At 37.2% G+C, this 22,668-nt stretch overlaps 1 protein-coding gene across 2 annotated transcripts in view; it reads right to left on the bottom strand.

Annotated features, from left to right (window-relative positions):
- smchd1 (structural maintenance of chromosomes flexible hinge domain containing 1) overlaps positions 1-22,668 on the bottom strand; it is a 151,831-nt gene that overhangs the window by 17,070 nt on the left and 112,093 nt on the right. For both annotated transcript variants that reach the window (XM_048529359.2, XM_048529358.2), the window contains exons 36-44: positions 19,819-19,950; positions 17,064-17,216; positions 15,718-15,850; positions 13,747-13,866; positions 10,824-10,909; positions 8,604-8,726; positions 7,601-7,791; positions 3,562-3,671; positions 491-561 (exon numbers count right to left, since the gene is read on the bottom strand). In XM_048529359.2, the coding sequence (XP_048385316.2) occupies positions 491-561; positions 3,562-3,671; positions 7,601-7,791; positions 8,604-8,726; positions 10,824-10,909; positions 13,747-13,866; positions 15,718-15,850; positions 17,064-17,216; positions 19,819-19,950 (1,119 nt within the window). The remainder of the gene's footprint in view (positions 1-490; positions 562-3,561; positions 3,672-7,600; positions 7,792-8,603; positions 8,727-10,823; positions 10,910-13,746; positions 13,867-15,717; positions 15,851-17,063; positions 17,217-19,818; positions 19,951-22,668) is intronic.

The raw sequence follows: 22,668 nt of genomic DNA, 5'->3' as shown, positions 1-22,668 counted from the left end.
GCTTTTTCACCAGGCACTAACTTTTAAAGAAGAGATGTGCACAGGAACGCTTTCAATAATCTCAATTATCTGCCAGTGTTGTTTTCTTTCTGTTGCTCAAAGGCAGCTATTGTTATACAGTTACTTTGCGGATTCAGATGCCAATGTCATTGTTTCATTCCAAATTGCTTATTTGTAGGCAACCTTTCATCTCTCAATATTCAATGTCATCACACGAGTGTGAACTAACGGGAGACGAAGATGTCTTTTTGATGTCTCAAAGAGTTGGTGTCTCTTGATAAAAATGTTAATTTTGACGCAACCCAGTTTTGTTCATATGGATTCCCTACACATGCCTCAATCTGTGGTAGGTGATCACAGCAGCATTTAGTTTAATATTTGCCTTTTTAAAACCATTTTTTGCCCATAAAAGGTCTCAGGAGTAATAATCAGATGATGGATACTGACTGACAATCACAAAATACAGAATAATTACAAGGCAAGAACATACCTCTTTTCTATATTGATTGGCAGCATTTAAGTCATCCAGAATAATTGTATCTCCTAGAAGCATTCCAAACACTGAAATACAAACACACATTCTAAGAAAATGCTCTTGCCCGCAAGCTAAAAAGCTTACATGCTACAATATTCAACATATTTGCAAGGTTAACTGCAAAGCTGGGTTTTCCCATGGTATGATTGCTGTTAATACATACATAGGAACAACATTTGAAAATCTGATCCTCTGATAAAAGTCTTATTATACACTGACTAACATTCTAAGAAAGTAGTTAGTAGTTTCTTTTTCAGAATTAACATCAGCACAAAAACACTCGTCTCTTGAAGGAAGTCTTGAAGAGCCTACTCAACTTCTCTATCTGAAAATCAACCTGGAAAAATGCAGTTTATTATAACCAGGGTTGATTACTTTATGAACCAGGACACAAATTTCTACTTGCAAAACTCAACATAAAGCTCAAAATTTTCACGTGCATCTACAAATGGTGATAAAGGTCTACATGCTTTCTCCAAGATTTACCACTCAGATGTGCAGTAAACGACAGGAGGTTGATGGAAGCTATTTCAATGCAAGTGAAATATTGTCAGAAACAAAAAACTAAAATAGATTACTAATTGTTACCTTTATAAACTAATATCAAAAGGACAGAATTATTGCAACATAACTCATTCACACTTGCTAAATGCTACAGATATTCACATGCAGGAAGCGTGGGGGCTGCAGGGTGAATGAGTAAGGACGGAGACTGTAGAGCTGGGGGCTGCAGGGCAAATGAAATGAACTTAGTTCCATGGCATCATGACATAAGCAGCTATTTCAAGTGGAGTTGTAAGAAGGCATGCTGGTGTAGAGGTGGCCAGTATAGTGCTGCTGCAAAGTGCACAAGTCCATGTGGCTGTATTGCCTGTCCAGCGTCAGGGTTCAGGACATCTGTTTAGAGCTGGAGAGTAACTTGCAGTAGTAGGGAGATGATTTAATCATGATGGTCCATGTGGGTAACAATACAAGCAGGATAGAGGAGGATGTGCACTGTTAGCAAAAAGCTAATTGCCAAATTAAGCAGAAACTCAAAGGTCATAATCTCTGAATTATTGAGCCATGCACAAATTGCTACTTAGCACGTCAGAGTAAAGAGATATAAACTTAGCTCAATATTGGTAGAGAAGAAGTGGGCTCTGGTTCATAAGGCACCAGAACTACGACTGGGAAAACAGGAATGTTTACTGATGAGGCTGTCTCCACCTGAAAGATGCTAGGACCCTGTGCTCTTGCCAATTGCATACGTAGGGAAGTAAAGAGGATTTTAAATAAAATAGTGGGGACAAGGAATCAGTTTTGTCAAGATAGGTAGATCAAAAAGAGTAGCATCAAACCCAAAGTAAAACGTACAACTACAGAAAATGACAAAAAGATAAATACTATCTATTTTTCCAGTCCCAATTTAAGACCGAACTGACTGATAAAACTAGAATGCAAAAAGGGAACTAAAGGCTTTATATCTGAATGCACAGAGCATCTGAAATGGAATAGATGAAGTCAGAGGACAAATAGAAATGAACGTGTACAATCTGGTTGACAGATTTAGAGGGGAACCTTGAAGGGTATAGAACATTTAGAAATGACAGGAAGCAAGAGAGAGCGCGCAAGAGTGTGAGGGGTTGGGGTCAGTAGTTCTGGTTCTTAATGATGGTACAGCACAATAGAGAATGATGGCTTAAGTTCAGGAAACCAAGGTGCGGAAACAGTTTATACGCTATGTGAAGAGGTTATTTGTGGGAGTGTGAAACAGGACCCTTAACAGGAACCTCACTAAGTTGAAGTATCAAGGAAGAAATAATTCAAACTTATCAGAAAGGTATGGCAATAATCATGGGAGGTTTTAATCTGTATACAGACAGGAAAAGACAGGTGGGCAAAGTAGCTAGACAACAAGTTCACAGTATTTTCTTCATAATTTCTTGGAACAGCATCTTCTGGAGTCAACTAGAAAATTAGCTATATCTTAAACCTAGTATCGTGCAATGAAACAGGATTAATAACCTCAGCGATGGTGCTTCTAAGCAACAGTGACAATAAAATGATTGGATTATACATTTAGTTTGAGGGAGAAAGAGAGCAGTAGCTCAGGGACTACATACTTCAATTTAAAAAAAGGGAATTAGGAGGGTCTTAAAATGGAACTGGTTCAAGTGAATTAGCCCTTTAGTTTAAAGGACAGGTGAATAGAGATGTAATGGCAGATATTTAAGGAGGCATTTCTGAATACATAAATGGATACATTCCACTAATAAAGAAAAAAATCCCACTATCCATGGTTAACTAGTAATGATAAAGAGAATATCAAACTAAAAAGAAAAAACTGAAAGAATTGTGAAAAGAAAGATGCAATGTTAGAAGACAGCGTAGAAAATAAAATGCAAAGAATGATCAAAGAATAAAGATTTAAATTGAGAGAGTGAGATATAGTCAGCCCCAAATATAAAAACAGCTTAAGTTTCTGGAAATATTTAAATTAAGTCAGACTAGAGGATAATGAAAAATAAAGAAATGTCCGATGCACTGAGCAAATATTTTCCATCAGCTTTCATTACAAGAGAAACAAGTAGCATCCCAGAAGCAGGAATAAATCAGGAAATGGAAAAGAGGGAGGTACTTGCGGAAAGCACAATCACCAGAGAAGTGTCACTGAATCAAGTGTTGCAGCAAAGTCTTGGAATATTTTTCAGGGAGAGGTAGAATGATTCTCATTAAACAGAGATGAAAGTTTATCATAGGTAGGCCAGAACACGAGGTTACAGTCAGAACAGCCATTATCTTACTGAACAGGCAGAGCAGGTTTGAGTGACAGAAGGCCTACTCCTGTTCATGATGTGTATTTGGAAGCATGTAGAACCCTTCCAATGTTGAAGAAATTGCTATGGACTTAGGAATTGCATCAGGCCTGTTAAGTTAAAGATAAAATTTTCTCCTTTTTTTCCCCCCCAACAAAACTAGCGTTCTGTACTGTTTGAGAAACATAGTCTGTATGGCTTTAGACATGGTTAAGTTCAAATCTTTACCTGTGTGACACTGCTCCACATTGTCAGGAAAAATAAGCAGTTCCCGAGCAAAAATTGGATTTCCCTCAGGCTTGAAATGACATTTTCCATTTCGCATGTGAGGTAAAGGTCTATAATTTAAAACAGGTCATGAGCTTCTTGATCTCTAAACAAAATTTATAAAACATTTACAAAAGTCATGTTCAAACATATTTAAAATAACCTTATATGCATGTAGTTAACAAAGTGTGAAGCTGGATGAACACAGCAGGCCAAGCAGCATCTCAGGAGCACAAAAACTGACGTTTTGGGCCTAGACCCTTCATTATTATATGCATATAATGTAACTTTTGTATTTCTTTTCATGGCAGGAGCTGATTCTGGCTTAAATTAGGGCTGAGAATTTTTAAGTACCACATCTTATGTTTGAGCACTTATAACTCCTTTAATATTGCCAACCACATTAGAAAGTATGCATGTTGAACTGAAAATATACAGTACAAAAACAGATCATTCAGCCTAACCAGTCAAAGTTAACATTTGTGTTCCACTTTTATCCCCCTTCAGTCCTTCAAGTCCTAAATATCAGCATAACCTGTCTTCCCTTCCCATAGGCTTAATGATGCATTTAAGGGGAGGGTAAATATTATTCACCTCAAACTCTTTGGTACAGCAATTTGTACACTTGCACCACTCCCTGAGCAAAACGGTCTCGTGAATTTTGCAGTTAGTCTCTTTTACATTTGTGACTCTAGCTTTGTTTTTCATTTTCTCCGCACCTATTATACACATACACGGCAACAATTTTTATTTTCTAAGGTTTGTGCAAAGATTTGTAGCTAGGGTTGTGGGTGAAGCTGCTGACTTGCTCACCAAGCTGACTTGTTTTCATTCAGACGTTTTGTCACCATGCTAGGTACCATCATCAGTGAGGCCTCCGATGAAGTATTGTTGTTCTATTGAAGTATCGGGAGTGGGATACAGTGCAGAGAGAGGGAGAACAGAGAACAGAGAAGTGTGGCAGAGGGGAGGGGCTGTAAAGAAGGCAAGTGGTAAGCCAGGAAACTATAGGTCAATTATTCCTAGCTCTAGAGGTGGGAAACTACTGGCAGCAATTCCGAGGCATAAAATCAACCATCACTTGAAAAGGCAGGGATGAATCAAGAATAGTCAGCATAGCTTTATTAACGAGGTCATGCATGACGAACTTGATTGAATTTTTCAACGAGGTGATCAAGTGAAGGCAGATGTCCAACACAAGGGAGTGACAGAGAAAGTGAGAGCCGATGTTATCCAATGAAATTCAGTTCATTGATGAGAATAGGCGAAGTGGCAGCAAGGTCAAGGGGTGTCTGTATCCATGGAGTTCTGCAGGGATCAGTTTAGAGAGTGTTCCTGCCTGTCATATATGTAAATAATTTAAACTTCAATGTCAAGAGAGTTGGTCAGTAAGTTCGCAGATGATGTGGAAATTAATGGGGTGGTAAACAGACAGGATAGCCTTAGATCACAATAGGATACAGATGGGCTGATCAATAGCAAATGGAATTAGATTCAGATAAGTGTGAGGTGAGGAACTTTGCAAGATAAACAAAACAAAGGAATACATGATGAATGGTAGGACCCTGAGAAGCACCAAGGATCAGAGGGACCTTGGTATGCATGTCTATCAGTTCCTTAAGGTAGTGCAACAGCTGGACAAAGTCATTCTGATACTTATCTTTATAAGGTGAGGCACAGTTTATGCTGGAACTGTGCAAGAAGTACTTAGACCACATCAACAGTATTGTACGCAATTTGGTATCCACATTTTAGGTGGGATGGGATTGCACTGGAGAAGTTAGTAAAGAATGATTGGATTGTCATTAGCAATCACTTGTTCAGAAGCCCTCATAACATTTGAGCTTTCTAAAAAAAATTAAATACCCTGACCACTGATTTCCCTCAGCGTAGCCTACTAGTTTGAGTGTTTTGAAAAGAAGTTCAACAGATTTGTGACCAGCCATTATCCTTGAATGGCAGAGCAGAATCAAAGGGCTGAATGGCTTACACCTGTTCTTATTACTTGTGGCATTAGTATTTAGATGTGTAGTTGCAATGCCAAGGCATATAAGACTATGGGCTGTACTAGAAAATGGGAGTTAAACAGTTAGGTGCTTATTTTGTCCGGCACTGACTTGATTAGCTAAAGGGCCCTTATCTGTGCCGTAGTTCTCAGTGACACTATCAAGAACTATTACAATTTGAAAGGATCATCATTAAATTACTCCAGAATCTTCCTTTTTTATGAGGAAAGTGACCTAGTCTGTTCATTATTTTCCTGGTAGACATAACCTAACATTTCTCATATCATGCTCGTAAATCTTTTTGGAATTGTCAGTGTCAATTGTTAATATGGTAAGAAGTATATGCACTTTAAAAGTATTGCCTATCAAGGTTCATCATGAGTCTAGCTTAGCATCACTACTGCTCAATTCTACCCCCTAGAAATAAACCTTAGTGCTTGGTTATTTGATCTTGCTAACTTGTACCACTACTTTTTAGTGATTTGCATTATTTCATCGTCCAAGATACATCTGATCCTTTACCTCATTTGAGTTCTTTATTATAAGCAATATTTTACAGCATTTTTCAAGGAAATATATAACTTTACACTTATCTGCACTGAACATATCAATGATACTTCTTCTGCACATCTATTAATGTTGCTGTGATGATTGTTAAGAGTTTTCCTCAGTACAGAATAACTACCCCAAACTTGGATTAATAAGCAGGAAGTAATATCTGCACCTGGTAACTGCTGGACAATAACCATGCCTATAAAAAGAGGGAATCTGAACACTGCCCCATTATATTCAATGGCATTACCATTGCTGAATTCCCACAGAGAGGAAACATCACTGGAGCAGCCACATAAGTACCTTAGAATTCCGTGCCAAACAAATCATCTGACTCCCAAAAGCCTTCTACTATTTACAGGGCAGAAGTGAGGATTGTGATGGAATATTCACCACTTGCTGGGATGAATTCAGCTCTGGTAACACTATAAAGAAGCTCAACACCCTCCAAACAAGGAAGCCTTCTTGATTAGCACTCCGCCTACTACCTTAAATATTCGATCTTTTCCACCATTGGAGAATGGCAGCAAAGCATAAGAGTCACAAAATACATTGCAACTTGGCAATGCTTCTGCAACAACACTGTCTAAAGCCTCAGACTCCAGCATTTAAATGATCAAGCACAGATGCATGAGAACCGAGACAAAGTGTAGAGCTGGATGAACACAGGTCGAGCAGCATCCTAGAACTGCCATTCAAGTGCCCCTCTAAGAAGCAAATTTCTGAATTGGAACTGTATCGCTAACTGGCACTGGGTCAAAATCCTGCAGGTCTCGAAGCAGCACCACACTACATCGATTGCACCAGTACACAACCACTTCTCAACCATAATAAATGTTAGTCTTAGCAATAATGATTACGTTACAAGAATAAGTGAAGAAACAAGTGGTCTCATATGTAAATTTAAAGGTTGTGCTTTTGTTCAAAGACTAACTTGTTAATATAACAGCTAACAGTGAAATGATCGCCGATAGTCGGGAGATCCTATTTTCCACATTACGGAAGAAGTCACGTGTGTTCAAGAGCAGTTTTACTCCTTACAGTTCTTCAAGATTTGCAGCTAACAGAGAGAAACTTCAAAATTCTGCGAGTGCAAAATATCGCTGAATTTAGAAATTTGAAATAAAAAATGCTGGAAATAATTAGCAGGACATTTCATGGAGTGGAACAGTTAACATTTTAGGTGGAAGACCTTTCAACAGATTGGTACAACATTCAAGCCTGCAATGCAACAAGTTCCTTATTTTTGTGGTTGTTTCTAAAAAAGAGTGATAAGGCGGCAAATTTTTAAAAAAATTTAAGGACAGAGAATATTGCTGCAAACATTGTTACTTTGACATTTGCCCTGATGTGAGTTTGGGTGCATTTTACAGCACTTTCAAGTGACTGGCTTTTAATTAAGTTAGGTTTAATCAGGGCAGAATTTTCAATGGCTTTTGTACCTTTTAGCATCTGGGAGATTTTTTCTGTATATGGAATCAAGTGGTAGTACTTGTTGGCGTCCCTGACTTTCATCGAAGATACGTCGAGCAGCATCAGTGGTTAAAGTAACCACACAGTCCATATCGCTGGCCATATGCCAAGATATTACCCTGGCCACCTCATCATCTTCGATCATTGCCAAGTGGGCAATCTGTAATCAAGACAAATATCCATTTTGAGTTGAGGAATGTTCTGCATCACAAACTGAAAGAAAACTAATAATGGGGGAGAAATATACAATGCTGTAAAGGAAATATAACCTTGAAAAATAAATGTTTTATTGGAGAAGTATAAACAAGAATGAGAACAGTAAAGAACAGGAATAACAGAATGAGTAACCAAAATTATTCTCTTTGGTTACTTGATTAATATAGTATGCGAATCTGCATTCTGTCATTCTAAATAGGCTTTAACTTTGATGCTGAATGTAGTAGGTCAATAATTTCTAAGTTAAATATTTAATAAAGAAGAAAGAGAAACAGAAATCGGAGAAACTTGGCAGGTCTGGCAGTATCTGTGGAAGAAAGCAGAGTTAACATTTCCAGTCCACTGACTCCTCAGAAGTTCTCGAACATTAACTTTGCATTCTCCCCACAGACGCTGCCACACCTGTTGACTTTCTCCAGAATTTTGTTTGTTTCTAAACTCCAGCATCTATAGTTCTTTGTTTTATAAACAGGAAATATAATTTTGTTTAGCTTTAAGTACTAATAGAATAGTTGCAACTTGATTATCAAATGGCCGGGAGCAGGGAGATTGTGGAAAAAGAGAAGATGAGAAGCAGTACAAATGAGAACTTAGGTCTTTTCCACAAGAATACATCAAGCAGATTGAATTAATACAAAAATTAAACGTTTCAGGCCGGGTGATATGGGCTTTGTCTCAATAGTGCAGAGAAAAATGACAGTACAAAAATTATTAGTAAAGAGCAGCTGACAATGCAGTTATTTACATTAGCCATACCTTTCCTAAAACGTCAGCACTACTTCTGGTATAGTTAGACAGAGAACATGTTCTTCTGGGTAGTTTTAATATCCTGTCTCTTTCAATCTTCATTTGCATCAGGACTGCATCAATATCTTGGACCTACATTATAAAACAAAAAGCAGTAACATTCAAAGCATTTCTTTGGTTGGAGAGGACATTGCAAGGAAGATTGACAGTAAATTATTGCAGAAGAAGTAAATAAATATGCATACCAAAGAGCATTATGCAATCTAAAATGTTTTTAGAACAAATGGAAACAATTCAAATGTAAATAATAAACCATAAAGAGATAACTCCCAAAAATTTTCGAGTAACATTATCTTCAAAAAAGATTAACCAGGACATTGCAGGGTATAGAAGGTTTAAGTTATAACGGTCAGCTGTGACTTTTTTCATTAGAATGTAGGAAGTTGAGGGGTGACCTCAGAGGTTAATAAAATCACGAGGGTCTTAGATAAGGTGTTTAGCAAAGGTCTTTTCCCTCGAGTGGGAGGGGAGGGTGTTGTGGTCAAAACAAGCTGGGCATACTTTTACAGTGAAAGGGATCTGTGGGATAACTTTTTCCACACAGGGTGGTTTGTATGCGGAATGAACTGCCAGAGAAAGTGGTAAATGCAAGTACAGTTGCAACATTTAAAAGACATTTGGATAGGCATATGAATCAAAGGTTTAGAGGGATCTAGGTGAATTCAGGCGAGAGAGACTAATTTAGTTTGGGAAAATTGGTCAGCATGGATGAGTTAGACTGAAGGTCTGTTTCTGTGCATATGACTCTATAAAAGTTATACAAAGTTTATACATCATAATTTTTATCCACCTTTAAAATTAAACTTTATTGCTAATTTTAAAATCACAGAATCCCTACAGGCCAAAAAGAAGTCAATCAGCCCATCAAGTCTGCACTGATCCTCCAAACAGCATCCCACCGAAACACAGCCCCCTACCTTTAAGACTCCACATTCTTCATGGTCAATCTGCCTCGCTTGCATATCCCTAAACACTATGGGCAATTCAACAAGCCAATCCACCTATTCTGTACATCTTCGGACTGTGGAAAGGAACTAGACCACCTGTCACCCAAGGTTCGAATTGAACTTCAGCCCCCAGCACTGTGAAGCAGCAGTAACTATTGAGCCACCATGTTGCCCTTAATCAAGTGGAGAATGTGAGAAAGTTGGGACAATAAATAAATTAGTTGGAAAAGAATCACATTTATTTGAAACATTGTTAAAATACAGCAACATGAGGCCCAAGTGAAGTAAACTGGAACAATTGGCATGTAACAACATCATTTATTAACAAATTCCATCTGCAAGATAGATTCCCCGTACTCAAATTGTAATTTAAACTAAAGGACTGTATTTTGTTGCTGTGGCCTTTGTGATTACAAAGGAGAGGCAACCAAATTGATAGAATTCAAGATGAATAGTTTTGATTTAAGGCTGGTGTCAGTCTTTCATTGAAAAGCCCATACTTAGGGAGATAATCAGAATTGTTAGTACGCATCATGCCAATACCAGTTCATCAAACAACCATCATTATCTATTACCAACATTCTGCTTTTTCTTCATACCCAATGTGGCAACTATCATTGTAGCACCGATCTGGACTGAACTAACTTTAAAAAGAGGCATATTTCAATAATAGGAACAATCTTCACAGCAACATCAAAATGATGATTTAGATTTGTGTAAAATCACAAACTTCACAACTGTTGTTTCTTCTCCTGTTGAAAACTGAATCCAGACATGTACATGCATTGCTTACAGACAGGGTCTATGGAAAGGTAACGCTGCACATTTCCATAAGTCAAACAGAACTTTTTTTTTTGGTTCACACTCCTCACATTTGGGAGGAGACTCCTGTTTATCTTGCTGTTCAACAACCTAAAAAATAATCTTGGAATCCCATTGATCAAAAGGAGGTGAAACTGATCTCAATAGTTCCAAATCATACTACTTTATTTTTGACTGCATAGCTCAAAAGGGAAAAAATAAATTCTGGCTAGGTAAAATGTTTGCAGATTTGCATTTTGCTTGTTGCTCTTTAGACTTCCAATTACACTCCATCTTTGAATCAGCTCTACCAGGATGTTAGCACTTTCTTTGAGATTTACAGAACTAGGATTATTAGACCACTTCAGCTTCAGGATTGTCCACATGTACACATTTAAAATTAATACACAAGTTAACTTACAGTTGAAACTTCTGCAATGTCTATCTTCTGTTTTCGAAGTTCATTTCTTAGGTGAGTTTCTTTTGCTGTAGCTTCATGTGCTTGACCTTAATATTAGAGATTTCAATTTCAGTACTTAATCTGATAAACTTTAATTGTTATTTCTCCAAATCATATTTAAAAAGATTAATTGCATTCGTGAACCACTCGGGGAGGTGTCACTGAATGACTGTCTTCTGTCCAGTATATTCAAATTGCATAATTACCTATGAAATCAAATTATCATTCAATGGCTCAAATGAATTTTGGCTGATCCATGTATCCATCACATTTGGGCAAGAAAGGGTTGTCATATTTATTGTATTCGATAAAGATTAGGGAGTAGCCAGGGTTTGGGGTCAACCTCTAGACTAGCTTACAGCACCACAGATCAGCTCTCAGTGAGCTCTAGTTATCAAAATTGTAAATCAAAATCAACAAGTGTTGCTCTAATTCTTCAGATGTTCAGTCTGAGAGGATAAGTAACTGTCAGGAATTCCATGATGTTTAGTGTCAGACAACATGGCTGAAATAAATGCAGATATTTACACACATTAAATTGCAAGAACTTTTCAGTTTGTAATATGTGGTCTATAGATTAACACACTTCATAAATTCAGCTATTTGCACTACGTTTTCAGAGGCATACTAGTTCACAGATTTATTTTTTTAAAGTTTGTTTTTAAAAACAATGTTGTTATTATTGGCCAATCTTAATTATCCTTGAAATTGACAAAATCTAAAACACGAGTCCGGTCTCGAATTAAAATCATTGTTCATAATTTGTACAAATAATCAGATTCTAATTTAACTCACTGCTAAGTTAATAAGATCTCCATTTCAAAACCATTTCCAATCATCCGAGGTTAATGGTTTACTCAGTCAGGAGTTCAAGAATTATCTGCCTGAAGATCTTATATTGCATTGCTGAGGACATGTTCAATTTTTGTTTCGCAGCAAGAATCAGAGGGGCCTTAGTGCATATGTGCACAAGTCCCTTATGTAGGACAGGTAGCAGAAGTGTTTAAGGCAGCACATGGGATATTTGCCTTTAGAATTTCAGAGCAGTGTGGTTAAACTGGAACTGTATAACAAATTGATTTTACCACAGCTAGAGTACTGCATTCAGTTCTGGAATTCACACTATAAGTAGGATGACAGTACATTGGAGAGGGTGCAGAGATTTGCCAAGATGTTGCCTGTGTGGAGATTTTTGGTTGAGCAGAGGTTGGATAGACTGAGGTTCTTTTCTATGAAGCAGGGAAGACAGAGATGATAATGATTTAGATGAATAAAATTATGAGGGAGCATAGATAGGGTAGACAGGAAGGAACTTCTCCCCTTGGTGGATCATAGATTTCAGATAAGAGCAAGAGGTTGAAACGTTACATCGATGGTAGGAATCCGAATCTCAGTGCCTCTAAGAATGGTAAAGGCAGAGTCCCTAATAACATTTTAGTATTTAGATGTAAACTTGTGATGCTAAGGTATACAAGGCGACAGTCTAAGTGCTTGAAAATGGCAATTGAACAGGCAGGTGCATGTTTTGACCAGCACAGACTTGATGGGGCATAAGGCCTTTTGCTGTGCTGCAGACTATGACTGTATGACTATGGCTTGTTACTATGTACATCAGATAATCAAACTAACTAGAATACCAATGGTTTACAGTATAGCTTTCTTTAGTAAATTAGACTTAGCTATATAAATTTTCCCACTGTTAAGTGTCATCAGTAGCAAATAATTCCAAGTCACACAAGAACAGGATATAGGTAAAGCTTCTTCCATCCTGATGCACTACATTTTTTTAATGCTAATTTCAGAATAGCTTTACAGAGATGGCATTTGACTTTCTATCCCAATCATCCTCTGCTCTTTAGTGATTGTGGATTTGGGAAGATCCGTGCTGCAGTTTAGCAGGAAAACCGAATGGAATACCTAAATTTATTTTTTAAGTAGAATCTATACAAAGGGGGAATTTGAGCAACTCTAAATAAAAGCTACACAAAAAAATTCACTGCATGTACACGTTGGGGTATGCATGGAACAGTAACTGATGGATAGCTCTAATTTGCTGTGATAATGACAGCAACTGTTCAATGTTCATTACTTCTCAAACTACACAATAACAAACTCCATGGAAAGCTTAGATGTATCCTGAAGATTTCAGACAAGTAGAAATTGTTATTTGACGCACTTGCATAAATCTCATGAAAGATTTAAACTTGCCTTTCCCCGGAAATATCAAATTTCTCATCGATTATATTATTTTGAAAATATGCAGACTTTACGTTCATAATAATGCAACTTCTACCAGAATGTCATCTGCACATACAAACTTTACATTTTGGCAAGATATTAACAAGAAGGATCACTTTGCCTTGCTGTCTGAGAATACATCAATGTGACTGGCTGCTTGCACTGTTTGATGATGTCACTTGCTAGATATCAAGAGATTTCTCCAGGCACAAATTCAAATCAAAAGAGGGTTAACCTAACTTCAGTTATAAAGTGATATTAGTACAAGTTGTTCCCTAGGAAGCAATGACCTTTAGACAACAGGTCTAAAATTTTTTTTCTACTTTTTGGAGTACTTTCAGGATACAGGCAATCACTGTTAGGAGAAGATGCCAAGGTTGTTTTAACAGAAAAGCAATGAAGCAGTAACACTGAAACTGGTCTCATTTACAAGTGGATTAAATGTGATCCGTTGGAATATTTCTCTCATTTTCAGCTGTCACATCTCTCGCTGTTTGGAAGTAATTCAACTGACCTCCAGTTGCTAGTATACTTTCATATACATGATTGACATTTGTAGTGCTCATTTTTCAAATAAACAGAAATTAACTTCCTTTCTCATATGCAAATTTATGTATGACAAATATAAATGTATAATATAGCTTACACTTCATTTCACTGATTAGTTGATTTGTGGTGTCAAATAAACTCCTGTATGCAATAATAGATAGGGAGAGTTGGTCCTTTTCTTTCGTCAAGGTTGTCATCTGTTGCTGTTTCTTAAAATCTGTGAAGAAAAATATTGTCATCTATTTCAATATGCCAAATTGAATCTCATTTCAAGAAGGGTGGACTGTATTTTTTTTTGAAACCAGAATTTCATTTCTCATTTTTGGATCAACCCTTCGCTGATTCTGTCAACCAATTAGAACATGTGCACTTCGAGAATGGATAGAAAGGCAGTAGACATTGCTACTTGGAACTTAGTACAGCCTTTGACAGGGTTCTGTCTAATTCGACTAAGTGGTGAAATTAGATCACATGGGATTCATGGTGAGTGTGTCAATTGGATACAAAATTGGCTTAAAGCGAGAGACAGTGATGGTAAAGAGTTGTTCTTCTGCCTGGAGGGCTATGACCAGTGGTATTCCACAGGGATAAGTGCTAGGTTCACTTTTGTGTGTCATTTATATAAATGATTCAGATGGGAATATAGAAGGTATGGTTAGTAAGTTTGTGGATGCCTAGGACTGGCGCTATAGTAGACAAAGATGTTTATCCAAGATTACAAAACAATCTTGATCAGTTGGGTCAATGAGCTGAAGAGTAACAAATGGGGTTTAATTTGGATAAATACGAGGTATTGCATTTTGGTAAACAAACAAAACAGGACTTCTGCATTTAAAAGTAGGGCCCTGGGTAATTTGTAGAACAGAGAGCTCTGGAGTTCAGGTACATAATTCCTTGCTTTTTACATCATATATAGATAGGGTGGTTAAGGAGACGTTTAACACACTGTCTTCGTTGCTCAGACCTTTGATCAGGGTCGGAATGTTATTTTTAGGTTCTACAGGATGCTAGTGAGGCCTCTTCTCGAATACTGTGTCCAATTTTAGTCATGCTGTTAGGATAGACTGGGACTTCTTTCACTGGAGCATGGGAGATTGAGGGGTGACTTGCAAGAGATTTATAAAATTATCAGAGGTATAGTTAAGGTGAATGGCAGGTGACTGTTCCCTAGGGTGCGGTATTTCAAGACTAGGGGCATATTTTTAAGGTAAGAGGAGAAAAATTTCAAAGATATGAGGGTTTTTTTTTTAAAATGCAGTGATTAGTGTGTGGAATGAACCTCCAGAGGAAGTGGTGGATGCAAGTACAGTTACAATGTTTAAAAGACATTTAGATAAGTACATGAATAAGAAATCTTTGGAAGGATATGGGCCAAATGCAGGCCTAGTTTATTTTGGAATTATGGTTGGCATGGACTAAAGGGTCTGTTTCCATGCTGTATGACTCAAATTTGGGATAAATTACACATTTAACCATTTGCAGCTCAGCAGCATTTGTATTGGTAACTATAAGTAACAAGTTTCAAAAGATGTTACCATTCAGATTAGTTACATTTTATTTTTCTTCAGGAGCTGTGCTTAACTACAGGCAAATTAAGTCTTTCTTTCTAAAATATTTTACATTTCCATTTTAGGTGTATTATGTGACAAAGGCTGTTTAACTTCACAAGCAAAATTTCAACACATTTCAGTTATCAAATAATAAAACAAGATTACCACTGACAAAATCACAGCCAAGAACAAGTTCTTATTGCCCAGAAGACTGAAGTTTGAACTATGACTTTTCCTTATACCTACCACTACTGAGATCAGCTGGCTTGGAATAAAGATAAACTGAACCAGGAATCATACTGATTTGAACCACAGATGACAATGTGGCATTATCCTTTCAGTCATGACTCCTTACTATTTATTTTCTCACTGATATGACAAAAGGCCGGAGTCAACCTCAAATATTTGTAATGAAGTAATCAATGAGCTAGCTAGGACACTGTCACGTTAATTAAATAAGCTATAACATTTCAAGTTCTTGGTAAATAAGCAAGCTATATAAGCTGCTTTATGCTTACCATTATAAAACATAAATGATAAGATGTACGGAGGTAAAGGATTCCGCTTGACAGGTTTTGAAATAGTCGGTTCAAAAATTAACATATATTCAGTACTATCCCTACCAGGACAGTTTTCTGCCAGCACCAAGTTCTGTTAAAGAGGAATAAAAGTAAACAAAAAAATTAGGGTTCAAAGATTGATAAACAATTTATGTTCACTGAAATTATAGGATTAGGTATAGGAGTGGATGGAAAATCATTTTATGCTGTTGCAGATAATTTTTGACCAAATAAACTTTGATTGTAAAGGAGTTAAAGGCACAATGTTAGGACTGCTAGCTTATTGCAAAAATTAATAATTTAATTTCTAATAATTTCAATGACTGCAGACTGAAACATTCACTTTAAAGTTACAATAAAGCACTCGCAACATAAACTTCTTTGCACACTTTCTTGTCCATTTCAAGTTTCATAAATTATAATGTATAATCTAAAGATAGAAAATTAGGATAGTAAATGCAATATATATCAAATGAATGAATAACATACAATAAATCTATTTTATAGATTCTGATGTTTTGCTCTTAAATACTGACTGCAAAATAATTTGCCAGCATTTATAGAAATGACTGAACAGATTTTGTAATCAAAAACCTGTCACATCAAATTTCATACTTGAACTGCATTCAAAGAATGCTCCCATGCAGAAAAGAATAACCAAATTCCTAACAAAAGGGAACACTGCAAAGTTCCCTATAAATGGGAAAACTATAGAATTATACAATTTCTTTTTCATTTCCATAGATACAAAGTGGGACAACAGTAGACAAATGCACATCCAGAAAACAGCGCAAGGTCAACTGAGTGTGCGCGTATACACACACACACAAATTTTGTTGCAATGGTGGGATATTAACTGCTTCTTGAAATGACAGGAAGCACCCACAGTTTATAGAATTCTGTAAGAAACTTAAAGGCCATAACATAGATAACCAAGCATAGCCAATAAGATTTTTTTTGCAAGTGGTGGGGAGCTGCTTTTTTTTGAAATAGTCAAAAGCCAGTGGGACATGGTTAGAGTAGATATTTCATAAGCACAAATACTTATTGGGCTTGGATCAGCAAAACTGGAAAGAAACCAAAATCAACACAAAGTCAGAAAGGCTTTTGGCAAATGAAGCTAAAATGGGAATGAGGTAATAATAAACTTTGACATGATGGCATACAACATGAAAAGAAAATTCTAAAAAGGTTTAATCACATCTAGCAGAGAAACAAGATTAACACTTCAGCCCTAAAATATTCAGATCAACTACGCCAGTCAGCCGACTTTTACCAGATTAGTTAAACCAAGTTAAACTTACTGAGACAACAGAGGACCCCTGGTTGAGCTGAAACTCCAAACTGCTGAGTTTTCCCTGAAACTGAGGAATCTCACTATCATCTTCAGTTGTACTTTTAATCGTAACCACCAACTTGCCACAAATATCCTCTCCAGTTGGATTGTTATATTCATCCTAATTGAACAAATAAAGAAATCTTCAATGCAGATGAGTGTATTAATAACAAATGTCTACATATTCAAATGTAAATATCCATCCAGAACATTTTTTTTAGTTAAAAATTACTGCGAGGAAAATAAACAGTTCAGAAAAATATTGACTTTATATTAGTCCTTTTAATGAACAGCTCTCATCTTCATGCTTTTAAATTTGCTCATCTATCCTCTCTCCACACAAACCTTCTTATCTGCAAATCACATAGCACCTCTGAACTTATTGTAATTTTGTGTTTAAATAAACAACATACATTTCTCAGATTGGAAAATGGAAGCAAAATATCATGGATATCACATAAAACAGAAGGAGGTAACGAAACTCTGGTAGCATTTTAAATGGACCTAAACAAAACCTATTTGAAGTGTTACATGTTTGCTGAATGAGGTGGTTTGTTACAGAAGCTCAGCTATACTCCCTCATATTATTCATTGCAATTTAGACAGGCAATGGCTGTAAGTCACATGTTCTATACCCTGTTACTTTTTGAAGTGATATCACAATACCTATGGCCTTCAGTGTTTCACACTCTCAGTCAATAAAACAACTTCTGACAAGTATCGTGCATTGCACACCATTCACAAATCCCTATCCTCTCAGGTCGTTTTTTTTTGTTTGTCTCTGGAAAAATATTCTCCAAATCAGTCAGAGCTCCACTTTCAAATTCCCAACTATCTATTACTTCGTCCCAACACCTCTACAGTTAATATATGCACAAATATTTCCTCTGCTTCAACTTTAGTACCCGAGTCTCCACTGTCCCCCATCCCAGGCAGTACCTCTGTACAGCTGAAAAACCTGTCCTTCAGATCCAAAAAGCATTTCCTCTACTAGGCACCAAACAGTCATAACCACCCATAGCAAGATCTGGCTGGAGCACTCCAACTAGTCATCGCTTGCTTACCTCTGGCAAAACCATCTACATGGAAAATAAAGATAACATGTGAATTCATGAATAATCGCCTCTAAATTCCCACCCTTGCTCCTGCCCTTCCAGCATATGCAAGCTCATGATTTCTGTAGGATGGATTCAGAAAAGGAGTTATTTAACCTGAGGTGCATATGCCAGCTATTTGCAAGAGCAATTAAGTTATGCCCATTTACTTGATCTTTCCCTGTAATCTGGAAAATCTCTCTTCAGGCCATTGTCTACTTTCCTTTCAAAAGCCATGATTGGATTTTCCCTCAATCCCAGTCTTGGGCAGTGTATTCCAGATCATAAGCACTCATGGCTTGAAGAATGCTTTTCCTCATGCTGACTTTGATTCTTTTACCAGTCACTTTAAAATCATTCTTTGCTTCTTAAGTCTTCCATCAACAAGAACAATTACTCTGTATCCACTTCGGTGAGCCCCCTCGTTTTAGTGAATGTTTTATATAAAAGCACCTCTCACCGTTCTCATCTCAGAAGAGCTTTAGTTTCTCTAAACTATACAGATAACTGAGGTCCCTTATCTCTGGGACTATTCTCTGAATCATTTCTACATTGCATGTCCTCTGTGACACCTTCACGTTCTTCCTGAAATGCAGTGCATATAATTGGACAAAATCCTCCAAAGATTCATCACTATTTCCTTACTTTTGCACTCTTAGTCACCAAGGCACATTCAAATACCTTTGCTGCATTCTTCTTCATGCCATATCTTCAAAAAGCTTTTAAGCACTCAGGCTGTCTATCTCAGATCTCTTCTCATATCTGCTCTAACTAAGCATTTCTGCTCCCCGAACCCATCTATACTTACTGACAGCAAACACTTCCATCTCCAGATATACTCTACTACTTTTTCAAAAAGTGATGTAACTCTCTACTTCTCTTTCAAAGTGATGTCTAGCTAAAGAAAGACTACACCGTTAGTATGATAATATTGTAATAGCTACGTACTAACCATATGAGATTTTCCACCATGTAGAGTTGCTGGGAATGGACTGGGGTAGACAAAGTCAGAAGTCACAGAACACCAGGTGACAATCCAACAGATTTATTTGAAATCACAAGGTTTAGCAGTGGTGCTCCTTCGTCAGGTGGTGACTTCACCTGACGAAGGAGAAGCACTTCACAAGCTTGTGATTTCAAATAAAAGACTATAACCGAGTACTAGACTTTCAACAATTAAGTATACCATTCCTCACCAATGTCTTGCCACTTCGATTATGATCAGAAAATCTCACTCCACACCAGATTGCTCTTTCCTCAAATACTTTTCCTCCTTAAACTCTTTTTTTTAAACCATTTACTCATAAATAACACTTTACAGCAACAACCAATCATTTGCTTACAAACATTCAGACTTTACAAGCGATCCACAATAGTAATTTACCAGGCTTTACCTTCCTGATAGCAATTTAGCAACGTCAGGAAACACGTGGACATGGTCATGAGGACAATTGATGAAAGCAGAATTCTGCTCAGCTGTGATAGCCTCTGCAACTCATCTACTGAAAATCACTATGTAAGCACAAGGAATGGGCAAGAATTTAAAGGACTGTTGTCATACAAAAAAAACAAAATGCAACAGAAAGGGAACAATTATTTGCATTTCATATTGGAACAGAATTTTATTACCATGACTTTCAGACACAAATTTTTGACCAAGGTACGATGGGTCACACTGCGGACATTTGAGACAGTGGGAGTGGCTGGCTGCTCTTCTGGCATTAATTTAACTGGTTCACCTGGTACCACATGGAAAATGATCTGGAATGAAGCAAATGGCACAGAAAATAGAATTAGATTGGTTATGGTACAACAAGCAGTGATTATGCATGCTATATCAATTGGTTATACCACACCCTTTTTCTCTGTAGTTCTTTCCTCTCTAGGTAGATTTCAATTTCTTTTGAAAGTCAGAATTGAGTGTGATACTACCACACTCTTAGACAACATGTTACAGATCCTACTCTGTTAAACATTTCTCATGTTGATTCTTTTGCCTCGATAAATTTCTATCCTTTCGTTCGCAATCCTGAAATAACTGATGGGAAGAATTTGTCTCATAGCTCATCTTCAGCATCTCTATCAAATCTTCTCTCGAAGTTCTTTTTAAGAAAACATTCCAAATACCCAATGTAATTTCATTTTTTAAAATCAACCTGCTCAGGATATTGTGACACATTTCTGGAGCAGGTGGGACTTCAATTCGGGCCTCCTGGCTCAGATGTAGGGTCATTGCATCACAAAAGCCCCGATTCTACCTATATAGCTGAAATCCCTGAAAACTTCTCTGTGCCCTCCTGAATTCCTTGATATCCTTCCTAAAGTGGTACTTAGAACAGGGCACAATATTCCAGTTCAGATTGGGTCAGCATTTTATAAGAGGTATAAACATTTTACTTCAATTTATAAAGCTGAAGATCTCAAATGCCTTGTTAATGCCTTTCTCAATCTGCCATGCACACAATAATTTGTGCACATGCAGAATGTCCCTCTGTTCCTCACCCATTTGAATTATATTCTTTATTTTATACTGCTTTTTCATCATTCTTCCAACTAAAATATCACTTCACACATCTCAGCATTCAGTTTGTTCCCACCCAACCAGTCTATGTTTAGCCACGTATTTATTTCACTAATCACTATCTTCCTTACAGATGAGCAAGTTTTATGTCATCCGAAAATTTTGAAATTGTGCCCTGTACATCCGAAGTCAAGTTTATTAACATGGATAAAGAAAAACAGTTGCCCTAATACCAAAACTTCGGGAACTCCACTCTACACATCCTTGGACTTGGAGGGGGTCCAGAGGAGATTCACAAGAAAGATCCTTGGAATGAACAGTTTGTCATAGGAGGAACAGTTGAGGCTTCTGGGTCTGCACTTGGGAATTTACAAGTACGAGGAGCGATCTCACTGAAATTTACAGAATACTGAGGGTCCTGGAAGATGCTCTTCCACTAGTAGGAGAGACAAAGACATGAGGGCATAGCTTCAGAATGAAGGGATTACTCTTTAGAACTGAGACGAGGAGGAATTTCTTCAGCCTGAGGGTGGTGCATCTGTGAAATTAATTGCCACAGAAGGCTGTGGGGCCTGAATCATATCAAAGACAGAGATAAATAGGTTCTTGATTAGTAATGCGATCAAGCATTATGGGGAGAAGGTAGGAGAATGGGGTTAAGGAACATCTCTGTCATATTGAAATGGCAGGGCAGACACTACAGGTTGAATGGCCTAATTCTGCTTTGGCATCTTTTGGTCAATATCACCCTCCAGACTAAGAAACAAAAGTGCACCACTATTTTCTTTTCCGGTCAGGCAACCAAATTTTTTTCACGCCATCTGTCTTTTTATTTCGTATTATTGTCAACTGGATTTCAGCCGGTAGCCCTCTTACCTCTGAACCTAAAGTTTCTGGGTTCAAGATGCACTGCAGCACATGACATACAAGGAGTGACTGAGAGAGTGCCGAGTTATGAGAAATGTCATTTTTCAGATGACATGTCAAACAGAGGGCCTAACTGCCTGCTTGGTTGGATGCAAAAATCCCACAACATTATTTTCAAAAAGGCATAAAGAGATAGCTCCTGTTTCCTGGCCAATCAACATCAGAAAACAGGTTGCCTGGTTATTATCTCTTCATTGTTTGTGGGAGCACTTTGCTACATACCTGAAATTAAAACAGCGACTACAATTCAAAGCCATTTCATTAACTAAGGCACTTTGCAATGTCCAGTAGTCGTGAATATAAATGTATTTCTTTTTAAAAAAATTTGAGCTTCAAACTTTGTTGACAAAGCTGCTGTGTTGCACTTTATCAAATGCCTTTTGGAAGTTCATATATATTACATGAATACTGGCAATTTATATTTAACAAAAAAAACAAAAACTAGTTAACCACAATTACCATGACAAATAATGAAGACTTTCCTCAATTAATGTGTCCAAATTACTAAAACGTGGAGGCGCCGGTGTTGGACTAGATGGACAAAGTCAGACATCACATGATGGCAAGCTCTAGTCCAACAGGTTGATTTGAAATCTTTTCACCTGACGAAGGGCAACGCTGTGAAAACTTCTGATTTCAAATAAAGCTGTTGGATTATGACCTGTTGTTGTAGGGCTTCTGGCTCTGTTCAAGTCAGTTATAATTATGTTTAGTATTAATGCTTTTAAACATTAAACTGGCTGGTTATATATTCAATAGATTAACATTACACACTTCTTTGAATAAAGCTGTAACATCTGCAGTTTCTCTCATACTCTGACTCCACTCATTTACTCGAGGACTGGACCAGAAAATTACCGAGACCATAAAATATAGGAGCATCTAAGCTGTTCAGCCATCCAACGAAATCACAGCTGATCAGACAATCCTCAACATAACTCTCCATAATCTAAGCATAATACAGTGGCTCTTATTTGTATTATGAAGTTGTAATAGCTGTCACATGCATTACTAACAAGAGGCAGAGTGGC

This window comes from Stegostoma tigrinum, chromosome 5, assembly GCF_030684315.1.
Source record: "Stegostoma tigrinum isolate sSteTig4 chromosome 5, sSteTig4.hap1, whole genome shotgun sequence".
In the NCBI taxonomy this organism is placed as follows: Eukaryota; Metazoa; Chordata; class Chondrichthyes; order Orectolobiformes; family Stegostomatidae; genus Stegostoma; species Stegostoma tigrinum.
This window is presented reverse-complemented; position numbering and strand designations above follow the sequence as displayed.